Source organism: Nematolebias whitei, chromosome 7, assembly GCF_014905685.2.
Source record: "Nematolebias whitei isolate Nwh7 chromosome 7, NemWhi1, whole genome shotgun sequence".
Taxonomy (NCBI): domain Eukaryota; kingdom Metazoa; phylum Chordata; class Actinopteri; order Cyprinodontiformes; family Rivulidae; genus Nematolebias; species Nematolebias whitei.
In genome coordinates, this window is record NC_056504.1 from 21,851,226 (window position 1) to 21,864,283 (window position 13,058).

The 13,058-nt window shown below is 45.2% G+C and overlaps 1 protein-coding gene across 1 annotated transcript; it reads right to left on the minus strand.

The window, feature by feature from the left end:
* Positions 1 to 3,799: 3,799 nt before the first annotated feature.
* Positions 3,800 to 11,518, minus strand: LOC119412171. The gene is given in 5 exon segments (XM_037679148.1): positions 3,800 to 4,717; positions 5,545 to 7,142; positions 10,204 to 10,340; positions 10,968 to 11,060; positions 11,476 to 11,518. Coding segments are annotated over 5 exon segments (2,784 nt in total). The 3' UTR covers positions 3,800 to 3,804.
* Between the last annotated feature and the right edge of the window lie 1,540 nt (positions 11,519 to 13,058).

Genomic DNA, 13,058 nt, shown 5'->3' on the forward strand with positions numbered 1-13,058 from the left:
TGTACGTTCAGCATCTTTCTCGTTCCACAGTTTTTGTGCCATTTCCACAAATCATGTATCAATCTGTTCAACTCTTTCAGGACAATCCTGCTGTGACTTTTGGTATTGGTGCAGCTTTAGCTTTTTGAAATATTTTGACTTTTCTGCCACTTTTCTTTTTCAGAAAATTAATTGAGCTCATTTTACATCCTTCAAATCTTTAGATGTGTTTACAATCTTTTACTGCTCCTTTCATATTTTGTTCTGCTTCAGCTACTTTCAGCTGTTTTTTCAACTCTTTTCAGATTCTTTCTTCTAACTACAACATTTTGTGCTTCTAACTTCTTCCTGCTAATTTCAGCTTGTTATGCTCCTTTAAAGTTATTTATGCAAGTTTCAGATTATTCTACTATTTCAGCTACTATTTAGCTGTTTATATGCTAATTTCACTTTTTTTGCACTCATTTCTACTTTTTTTCAGCCTACTTCAACAAAAATGTGCTCTCTGCCTTGTAATTTCAACTTCTTTCAGCTTTTTATTGCTACCTTTCATGTTTTTTTTTGTGCTAATTTCAGCTCTATTTTTTTCAGATAATTTCCATTTCTTTGTGCTCATTTTTACTTTAAGCCTACTTGAGCAAACATGTTCTTTCTGCTTTCTTCTGGTAATTTAAGCTTGTTTTACCTTTTCAGCTATACAGGTCCTTCTCAAAAAATTAGCATATTGTGATAAAGGTCATTATTTTCCATAATGTAATGATAAAAATGAAACTTTCATATATTTCAGATTCATTGCACACCAACTGAAATATTTGAAGGGTTTGGGGTGTTCAAAATGACCCGAGCACAGAATTTCTGGAGCACTTCACCTTAGTATTAAAGATTTAATTGAGACAAAGTTAAAGTATGTAGATATTACATGTAATCAGAATGCAGTCTGAGGAACAAGTCAGATCGAACCTTGCCTGGTCAATCAGCCTGGTTTGTTCAACCAAACTTTGTGTCTGAGCGAGATTTATAGGTTTGTCATGTCCCGCCCTTTCGGGTTCGGACAGACTTGTGATGTCAAACCCTCTTGATGGTCCGAGTGACACCATGTTCAGCCACTCAGGAGCAGATCTTATCTCCATGGTAACTCCATGGTAACTCCGAAGGCCGCAGACAGCCTTCGGCTCATTCTTCTACTGATAAGGGTTGATTTACGAGCTTTGTTTTGGAACGCAGGACACTTACTCTGGCTTTCATCTGTATAGAGTTTTAAAACACGTTTTCTGTGTGACTGAACTATTATTAGTGCGTGAGCATAAATATTCAACCTATGTTAAGTATAAAGTATATGAATGTTGTGATTTAGCGTTATTTATGTTAATCAATGTGTGAGCAGTGTGTATCCTCAGCACTTGTGAGATTATATATAACATGAAGTAATTAGTGTATGATTATCCTTAGCACTTGTGAGATTATATATAACATGAAGTAATTAGTGTATGATTATTTACGCACACACCTTGTAGAAAATGCATCATTTCACATCATCAGAGAAATGTCAAGGCTTGTCAAAAGATATAAAAGATATCAAATCCAACACACCCTCTTTTGGTCTCCCCATATTTACGGGAGACCACACCACGTATGATTTGATTTTACCGATATTTTGATTCTGCCCACTCCAGGTGGCTCTGATCATCTGCGGAGGTGTCACCTGAGTGCTGCATCAGGGTCATGACATTAGCGGTTTCAGTCTCAACCTGAATCATTCTACGAACGATCATTCTAGCACAAGGTATAATACCAATCATCAAAACACAAAAAATAATAAGAATTGCAGTCAGGGTGGCCAAGATCTTTAGCACAATCTGACTCCAAGAGCCGCTCGTGAACCAAGACAGAAACTTCCAGGATCCTGGAGAAGGATCCTTACTCTTAGCCTTCTGTAGCGCATTAAGTTGGTTCAAGGCTTTGGTCACCCTGGCCTGGGGGTCGTGTCCGGTCTCATCCGGGACATAGGTGCAACAGGTGTCTTTGCCGATAATCGGGCAAATCCCACCCTGAGATACTGTTAACAAATCCAAAATCAATCTATGTTGCAAAACCATAATACGCAGGACAGTCAATTCAGCAGAGATGCCCTCTAAAGCTCTAACAGTAGCATTTAGGAAGATTCCAAAGCGATAGTCTAAAGTTTCTACCCTTAAGAGAAGTGAGCCCACACCAACCCAAGGAAACAGTGAAAGCATGACCTTTTCCCCAGTTGTCCAGTGCTTAAACTCCTGGGGCACATCTGTGCCCCACAGAGAGTCATGAGGTTTGATGTCAATAGCCCTTCTGTGTCTTACATAATGAGAACCATTACTTAAGGAAGCCATGAATGAGTCATCTGTCACGGCAACCGGTGCACACAGTCCTGTCCAGTTGGCTGGTAATATCAGCAGTACAGCATGGCCACACAGCCAGGCTAGATCCTCGACAGGATACGTTCCATTACTGTCAGGCACCCCAACTTGATGATTCCTAGAATGATAAACAGCTTGACACTGTCAGGAGGCAGTGAGGCCACCGCCTTCTGAGAAGCGTCCTGCAGGTGGCGGTAGACACAAATAGGAAATTGTTCCTCTGGGGTCCATTCTACAAATTGACTCAGCACCACTACCTGAGATGATTGCATCAGGGAGTACCTGCAAGTTTTACAACAATGTGGATCTTTCTCATAACCTCTTGAACTGTATTGCAGAAAGACAACTTGCGTTCGATGGGTTTAACACGTAAGGTCAGATGTGAGGCTGAAACTGATTTTGGTACACACATAACATTCAGCGTTGTGACGGCTTCTGGCCAAAAACTGAGCATAACGGTGCCAGCTGCTCATTTGAAAACTATGAGACAGATTCAACGCCAGATGATCCACCTCATTCACTTGAGACCAGGCCATGAATATAGGGTCGCTGCGTTTGACCCTTAGTTGTTGATGCTGGCAGCGGGAGTGACCTGGAATTACACAGTAATGTTCACACAGAAAAATTATGGAAGTGAGTAACACTGTCACCACACCCAATATTATTGTAATCCTCCAGGGGTTCTGGAACAGACCCATGGTGTAACACTTCGAAACCTGTAAAAAATACCAAATGAGTAAACCTTAGAAGTTAATTAAAATATTACCAAACTACTGGAAGATTAAATTTGAAATGAGTAAACGATTAAACCACTAGTTATAAAACAACTTATAAAACACTCAAAAATAGCCAAAATTGACCCCTGAAAATTGAAAAATACCAAAAGATTGACCTCTCTTTAAAATACCTCGAAGAATTTTAGAATGATTATGTTGTTCAATTGAATAAAGTAAAATTTTGAATATTTAGAGTTCTCAATTGAATCCACCGACCCTTTTAAAAAGCTCTGGTTGTTTCCTCAGAATGACTGAAAGAAAAGATAAACACTCATATTAAACACTCCTAGCTAACAGGTCTTCTGTGCTTGAGCTTGCGGTGGGAGGCCTTGTTCGTCCACAAGGGTCCTTTTGGTGCTCAGCGGGATTCGGCCCGCGGAGATGTCTTCATGTAAAGTCATCAGAAACTTTATCAGTCTGAGCAGACGTTTTAACTGACGTGTGTGCAATGTTTAAAATCTATATCAGTGTATTGCGTCTTCGTTTCTTCACGGTCAGGGCTGGGAATCTTCTTTCCTTCCCCGTTCCACCTGTCTGACCGACTTAGGCAGAGCGGAGACTTCTTCTCCAAATTTTGCTGCTGCCTTTTTCAATAAGGGGCAAAGAATGAACTCCCACGAAGTTCAGATCACCCCCTCCAGATGCCGTGGGGATCTTTACTCCTGCTGTTCCAGCAGGTCTGCTTCGACTTCTTTCAGCGAGCGGTGGGGTTCTTCAGCAGGTGCACATTGGCTGAGATGAAACCACGTGGAGCCTTTTCCTTTCAGACGTACTGCGTGTGAGGTACGGTCTTTGATCTCGTACGGCCCCGTCCACCTTGGTTCCGTCCACTTACGTTTCACCACTCTCAACAGGACCCAGTTTGAAGTGAGACTCGACGACTCCTCCTCCTGAGGAGTACTGGAATCTGGAATCTGTTGAGCAAAGCTAGACAACAAAGCTCTGAGTGGGTTATAATACATATTGTGTGACATGTTCATTACTTGTTCCGAGGGCCACTCGAGATTTTGCTGAGGCCCAGGGAAAAACCTTCCTGTTGTTAATTCATAAGGGGTGAAACCTGTACCCCTATTAATCGATGCTCTAATGGCCATGAGCGCTATAGGCAATGAATCAAGCCAATTGGAATGAGTCTGTGCACAGATCTTTGATATTTTTTGTTTGAGGTTTCTGTTTAATCTTTCAACTTTCCCCTGAGATTGAGGGTGGTAAACTGTCCCAAAAGCATGCTTCAATCCTAATGCTTTTTCAACCTTCTGAAGATCTGAGTTTTTAAAATGCGTTCCATTATCCGACCTTATTTTAGTTGGAAACCCGTGTCTCGGTATATAATGGTTTATCAAGCACTTAACGACTGTTTGACTGTCCTCTTTTTTCGCAGACCAAGCTTCTGGCCACCCCGTGAAGGCATCCACGCAAACCAACAGATATTTGAATCCTCGTATCGCTTGAATCATATCTGTGTAATCAATAATTATCTCCCGACCCGGTGTCATGTTTATTGGAAATTTCCCTTGCTCACGCGTCTTAATGGTTGGTTTAGAGTTGTACAAATTACACACAGTGCAGCTTTTCACAAATGCTTTAATCATAGATTTCATGTGAGGGTGCCACCAATTAAGTACATTTTTTCCCATCTGGTGTGCCCCCACATGAGCCAAACCATGTGCTTCTTCAAAAACTATCCTCTTTAAGGTCAATGGTAGGACCCATCCGCTGTTTCCTGGTCCTGTCCAGAGTCCATCATCCTTTTGTTCAGCACCATATTCAATCCACACTGATTTCTCCTGTGGAGCTGCTCCTTGTTGACAACAGGCTACCGTTTCAGCATCCCATCTCATTCCACATTCCTCTTCAGCTGTAACAAGCATCATCTGACTCCCAGTGATGTAGCCTGACACCCTCTTGGCCTCCTGGTCGGCCTGAGAGTTACCTCTGGCCGTGTTTGATGTCTCTGTGACATGTCCTTTACACTTTACAATGGCTACCTTTGCAGGTAACATCAAGGCTGTTGCTAGTTCTTTCATGTATTTTTCATGTTTAATTGGCTTTCGCCTTTCTAGGTGGAGTTTGCATTTCTCTCCGTGCATGCGTGGGTTTTCTCCGGGTGCTCCGGTTTCCTCCCACAGACCAAAAACATGTATGTTAGGCTGATTGGTAACTCTAAATTGTCCCTAGGTGTGAATGAGAAAGTGAATGTTTGTCTCGTTTGTCTCTATGTGGCCCTGTGATGGACTTGCGACCCGTCCAGGGTGTACCCCGCCCCTCGCACAGTGATTGCTGGACATGGGCACCGGCGACCCCCGTGACCCAAAATGGAATAAGTGGGTAAAGAAAATGGATGGATGGATGGAATTGGCTTTCCATTTGCTGTTAAAAAACTTCCTCTCATCCACTGAGCCAGCTCCACGTGCGCTGCTCCAAAAGCATAAGCTGAGTCAGTGAAAATGGTGACTTTTCTTCCTTCAGCCCACTGTAGGGCTGCAATTAGGGCCCTTACCTCAGCCCTCTGTGCTGACTGAGCTCCCTACAGTCTCTCCTGAACTATTGTATCATACCCCTGGTCTGTTTGATGTACCACCGCGTAGCCAGCACTGAGCTGTCCATCCTCTTGACGGAAACAACTACCATCACTGAATAGAACATGTCCCTCCTCCAGAGGTGTGGCTTCTAGGTCTGGTCTAACCTTCTCATCTCTCTCCACCCTCTTTTGGCATGCATGTGGTTCCCCAGTGCCTACTCTGTCTGCCATGTTAATCCCTTCATGAGTAAACAAGTTTGGTGCTTCCAATATTTTGTTTATACGCTGTTGTCTTAATGGTGACATAGTGAAGTTTTGTGAGTTAACATATGCAACTACAGTGTGTGAAGTCAACACATGTAGAGAATGTCTCATCACCAGATGAGCTGTTTTCTGAATCAGTTTGGCCAGACCTGCTGCATGTTGTGTGCATGGCGAATGTCTTTTTTCTGTGTTGTCTAGCATGACGCTAACATACATTAATGTTATCCTACCCCCCTCATGTTTCTGAAACAAGACACCATTTATCACTCCTCCTGTTTCAGAAACATCCAAATAGAAGGGTTTTCCGTAGTCAGCGAGAGCTAACTCAGCTGCTCTGCTGAGATGCTGTTTTATGTCAATAAATGTTCTTTCAGCCTCCTCAGTCCAGTCCAATGGAGCTGTGAGGTTTCTCATTCCTTTCTGTTTAACCAAGGCGCGCAAAGTTTGTGTTAGGCCTGTGTAGTTTGGGATGTAATTTCTGCTGTTACCTGTCAGGCCCAGAAATTACAGCATTTCTTTCACTGTCTGCAGTTTTGGATGATGTAGGATGGTGTCGCGGTGTGAATAAGAAAGGCCTGCTCCCTTCTGAGAGATAATTCTCCCTAGGAAAGATACTTGTTTTCGCGTCACTTGGAGTTTATTTTTACTTACTTTAAACCCGGAGGCATGTAGCTGTCGCAACACGGCTTCGGTGGCTTGTAACGAGTCTTGTGCAGTATGACTTGCGATTAACAAATCATCAACATACTGGACAAGCACTGTGTCCTGTGGCAGTTCTATATTGCCCAGAGCTTGTTTTAACACTTGATTGAAAATCCCTGGTGAGAGCGCAAACCCTTGCGGCAGTCTCGTATATCGCAACTTTTCTCCACGATATATGAATGAAAATATGTCTCTACATTCTTCTGCGAGGGGAAGGCAGAAAAAGGCGTTTGCGAGGTCCAGGCAGCTGAACCATTCATGTTCTGGGGTCAGGTTACTTAAGGCCACATAGGGATTCGGTACTGGCACGGTGGGCGTGACCAGTAGTTTATTTATGGCTCTCAAATCATGTGCCATACGAAATTTGCCTGTACCTGGCTTTTGTACAGGTAAAACTGGTGTGTTCCAATCAGAGTATGAGGGTTCCAAGACCCCACTTTGTTTTAACCCCTCTATAGTTTCAGAAATTCCCTCTTCAGTGACGGGTTTGTGTGGATCATCAGCTCGCTGCAGAACAAACACCCCAAGGCTCTTTACGTGGTAGCCGGAGACTTTAACCACGTGAATCTAAAGGACTCTCCCGAGCTTTTATCAACATGTGGCGATTCCAACACGTGGAGACCACACGCTGGACCGTGTTTACACGAACGTAAAAGATGCATACAAAGCCAAACCCCGCCCCCACCTAGGACTGTCAGACCACATCTCAATCTTCCTGGCTCCTGCTTACATGCCCCCGCTGAGACGCTCCAGACTGGTACAAAAGAAAGTTAAATGCTGGATACAGAACAGTGGCCCCATACTGAGAGATTGTTTTGACCGAACAGACTGGCAGGTTTTCAGAGAAGCTGCTGAAAATGGAGGTTCGCTTGATCTTGACCAATACACATCCTCAGTTCTGGGTTACATTAGTACATGTACTGACACTGTCTCCACTATCAGAAATGTTAAAAGCTACCCAAACAGAAAACCTTGGCTGAATGCAGAGGTGAGTACCCTGCTGGAAGCCAGGAACACTGCCTTCAGGTCTGGAAACTCAGAGGAGCTGAGTAGGACAAGAAAAGAGCTGGTTGCTGGTATTAAGAGGGCCAAGGGCACATATGCAAAGAGGATTGAGGGTCAATTCATCTCACAAGACCCTCGGAGCATGTGGAGGGGCATTAAGTGCATAACAGATTATAAAGGAAGGAGTGAACAATGCCCCAAAGACCCATCTCTGCCTGATGCCCTCAACAAGTTCTATGCACGCTTTGAAGACCCGAACAGACCACCCAGCACCAGACTCACCTCACCACCGGATGAAGAGCATCTTAGCGTGACCTCAGCAGAAGTAAGGAGTACCTTCAGGAAGATTAATCCGCACAAAGCAACTGGCCCAGACAACATCCCTGGAAAAGTGTTGAAGGAATGTGCTGATCAGCTCTGTGAGGTGCTGGCAGACATCTTTAACACCTCACTTACCCTGGAGACAGTTCCCACCTGCCTGAAGACTGCCACCATCATCCCAGTCCCAAAAAGCTCTACAGTGACTGGTCTGAATGACTATCGGCCAATGGCCCTCACCCCGATTGTCGCTAAATGCTTTGAAAAACTGGTCATGACTCGCATCAAAACAACCATCAACATCAACGAGGACCCTCATCAGTATGCATACCGTGAGAACCGATCAACAGAGGATGCTATCTCCTCTGTGGTCCACACTGCGCTCAACCACCTGGAGCAGAAAAACTCTTACGTCCGTATGCTCTTTGTGGACTTCACATCCGCCTTCAACACCATGATCCCCCAAACCCTGATGGACAAACTATCCACACTAAGACTAAGCCCCTCCATTTGCAACTGGGTACTAGACTTTTTAACAAACAGACCACAGTTAGTGAGGATCCACAACCTCTCCTCCTCCACCATAACCCTCAGCACTGGCTCTTCTCAGGGATGTGTGTTGAGCCCCTTCCTGTTTACTCTGCTCACGTATGATTGTGCAGCTACCCATCCAGGCTGTCACATTGTAAAGTTTGCAGATGATACAGCGGTGGTGGGATGCATCACAAACAATGATGAGTCCAGCTACAGGCAAGAGGTGGAACACCTGGAGAGCTGGTGCAAAGAGAATAACCTTCACATCAATGTGAAGAAGACAAAGGAGATGATTGTGGACTTCAGAAGGAACAAAAACATCTACACCCCCCTGAACATAAGAGGATCTGCGGTGAAAGTGGTCTCCAGCTACAAGTACTTGGGTGTACACATGAATGACAACCTCAGCTGGAGCAACAACACCACCAGTCTGATCAAGAAAGCTCATCAGAGACTCTACTTCCTCAGACGGCTGAGGCGAGCTGGTCTGGGAAGCTCAGTCCTCACCTCCTTCTACAGGTGTGCAGTGGAGAGCATCCTATGCTCCAACATCAATGTGTGGCATGGAGGCTGCACAGCTGCAGAAAGAAAAGCTTTGCAGAGAGTGGTGAAGGCTGCACAGAAGTCTGTCGGAGTCAGCCTCCCCACCACCACAGACATCTACACCTCCAGATGCAGGAAGAGGGCCACCTGCATCATGAAGGACCCCACTCACCCAGCACACACTTTTTGCCCCACTCCCCTCAGGAAGGAGGTTGAGGAGCATTAAGTGTAGAACCACTAGACTGAGGAACAGCTTCTACCCTGAGGCTGTTAGACTCATGAATCTCTAACTAGAATAATCACTGTGAAAAACCATATAATGTTGCTGCTGATCTGTTTCATGTTGCTGCTGATCTGTTTCAATGTTGATGTGTTCATGCATGCACATCTGCTCACAGACTCATGTTCATGTTTGTGCTGATGTTCAATGTTTTATGTTATGAGTGCTTAGTGTATCTTTAGTTGATGTTTTTCTTAGTTCATATCTTAGATGTTATTACTGTTTTTCTTATACATTTTATTGTTGGATGTAACTGGGACCCTGTGTACATAATTTCGCTCCACCACATGTACCACATGAGGTGCGAATGACAATAAAGAAACTCTGACTCTCTGACTCTGACTCTGGATATTGTTTTAGCCAAATGGGATATGTGTTTTGGACCTGAAACGATACGGGAGCGCAGTTTGTCAGTCCCACGTCCGTGGGTCCTGCAGACCATAACGATTCAAGCATTCTATCCATCAGCTTACACGCGAGCGGGTGGTCAGTCTGTTCATGTCCATGCTCCATGGGGAGGACATTGTGCTGTAATAAAGCTACATCATTTGCTTCAGAATCCACTGAATAACACTTACAGCTAGGCGAGAACCAGATACGTGGTACAGCTGTTTTTACCCAGTCTCTGGCTTCTGAAGCCATTTTTACCATTGGACCTAAATCTTTAGCTTGATATTTTGGATTTAAGCCCAGTGACATGTGAGGCACTGCTTCTGTGCTCATCATATACCAAGCTTCTTGGTCTAGAGTTAAGTTTACAATAGCTGCCACCCTTTGTTTTCCCGCATGAATGTTACCTGTTTTAATTGACCATATTTTCCCTTGTAGTTACTCTGCAAAGTGATCCTGAAAAACCTCGTCACCTTTTCTGTCATAACAGAGGGTTACATGTAAGGGGTCTGAGAGCGGCGTGTATGGCTCAAGAGTCCGGAACCATGGCTCCCACGCCAGGTATGCAGAGAAAACACCCATTCCCCCAGGGATCTCAGATTCAATCAGCCCCCAGTAGATGTCAGCATACTCATCTTGGACGGGTTGGATCACACATTGAGAGTGGGAAATGGTGACCTGGCCACAGTTCAAGGTGGTTCCATCCGGGAGCCGGACAATCAGTCCATCAGGTGCACAAAGAATGGACGCTCCAAGCTTTATGAGAAGATCTCTCCCAAGGAGATTCGTTGGTGCATTTTTCACAATCACAAAAGGATGGGCCAGTGTTTGTGTTCCCACTTTAGTGGTAAGGGGAACTGTTACAGGCAGTCTCTGTTTTACCCCAGAAAATCCAACAACCTCCACTGACTGCTGTGACATCTGGCAGCCAGGTGGTGTGTGGTTGATTGTTGAAAATGTCGCTCCAGTGTCGACTAGAAACGGCAATGTGTCAGTTCTCACTTCGACATCTAGCATTGGGTCTGCCCCTCCCCAAGCATATAGGATTTTCTGTGGGTCGTCTCATTGTTCTTGCGAGCCCCTCCCTCCTTGCATCTGAGGGGGCACTTCTGCCTGCTGTTGGTATTGTGTTTGGCCTCTCATAGGTTGCTGGTACGGCCGCTGTTGTTCCCACATTGGCTGGTGGGGAGGTGGGCCTGGGTGCATGCAATATCTCGCCCAGTGCCCCTGCTGACCACAGAGAAAACAAGCATCCCCCCCACCATCCCCAGCGCGAGACGCCACGTCCCCAACTCCTCCGCGCCGCACCGCCACCCCTTCTCCCTCGTCCAGCTCCCCTGGCTGGATGTCCCCCTCTGACCCGCGGACCAGACGTTTCAGACCACTGTTGCACAGCAACTACCCCTGGTGTGGAGGTTTCGACACCCTCCTGAACCGCCATTTGTCTTTTCTCTTTCACTTTTTTCTCCTCATTTATTTTATGTCTGGCCTCATTCAATTTAAGCTTAACCAACTGATTTTTCATGTCCTATAGCTCATTTGCTTCCTTCTCTCTCTGTTTTTTAGCATATTTAAGACGATGTACCACATGTCTCTCCCACCTCTCAGCATCAGCTGCAAGCAAGTCAGCATTTTTTTCGAGGTCGTCCACAACGTCACTAGGCAAACCTTCAAGTACAGCCTTCCTAAAATACCGTTTTTGCTGTTCGGACTGCGCATGTCTACCAGTGATTTTCAACCAAGCATCCTTACTTTGTTCTATAAACTCACTAGGCTCCATGTTCTTGTCCCAGTTAAACTCTGGGATGGGCATTCCTAATGGCAGTGGATACAGTTTTCTGATGATGGGAGATATCGGATGGAAAAACTCATGCAGTGGTCTCTCGTCTGGCAAAGCTGAAACAGCAATCTGGTGGTGGCCCACATCGATAACAGTGTTCATAACAGCCTGTACCATTACATGATTCGCACACCTAGCCAAAATGGCTTTAAGGTCACCCACAGCCAGTGTATGTCCTAAAGTCAGAGTGTCCAGTTGGTCTAACCACCTCGACCCTCCCTCTGAAATAGGTGGTAGCTTGTCTACAATGGCCTCTATATCCCTCATAGCAAATGGTTTATATCTCCGAGCTCCCCCCAACAGTCCTGGTATGGTGATTAACGGCAAATTGCTCCCTACGGTGTCCCCAGTCAGGTGCAGTTGTGTCTCCTTATCCTCAACTACGTAATCTGTCTTGCCTCGAAGTTGGTGCCCCAGGTCGTCATAAGTCAACCTATCTGTCTGCTTCCGCTCTCTGGCTAGTCTCCTACCTATAGGCTGCTCCTCATCTGAATCTTCAAACGTCCCAGTCAGTTCTCCTTCAAAATTCACTGTTTTCTGCATTTGTTCTGATGTAGTTGCTACTCGAGTCTTTGAAGTGCTCGTTCCTGCCTCTGCTGCTCTTGTTGTCTCTATTTCAGTCGCTCCTGAATCAGAGGTTCCTCTCAGATGTTGTTGGTCAGCTAGCCAGCTGCTAGCTGATGTCTCTCCTTCGTCCTGCTTCCATCCTTCGGCTCATCCCTCCTTCATCACCTGCCTCCTCTTCCACTTCTTTCCAGCTCTCATTCCCTATGTGTATGGTACATGATGTCACGTGCATTACTGGGTACACTCCAGCAGGGGGCGCCGTTGGACAGGTCTGAGAAGTCACATAGGGTGGAGGTTGTTTCCCTGTGTACTCCTCCTGATTCAACTCCTGCACACTCTGGCAAATGAGTGCCAGTTATTCATAAGCTTTTTTGACTCTTGCATGGTTCTTTTGGTCCTTTTTAATTTGTCTGCGGCCCCAGAAAGACTTGCATGTCACCTTTTTTTCTGCGAGTCCCTACATCTCCAATTATATTTGCTTGACTCTGTCCCACATTATTCTTGTGAGTGGCTGTCTGGAGTTTTCATCTTATTTTTTGACCAGCTGTGTCAACATTGCATTTAGTTCTCTCCTTCTTGCTCCGTCTCTCGCATAAACTCGTTTGATTACCGCTACTACCCGATTTGATTGTTTTTTCACGATTTTATATATCACATTACTCTGCTCCAAGAGCCCCATCTCTCATTCAGCATAAACCACTCTCATACGGCCCTCAAACTTTATTTTGTAATCCTTTCACTCCACGAGCTGCTGACCGTGCGTTGATCGGAGCCCACACAAGCCTCGACCCAAAACAGTGTCAGCTTTTTTGTTGCACCGATCAAAACACTGATCAGCTACCTCCACCCGAGGTGTCTTTGCTCGTTTATTCACACACAGAGATGAGCCTCACTCGTTTCACACACACACACACACACACACACACACACACACACACACACACAC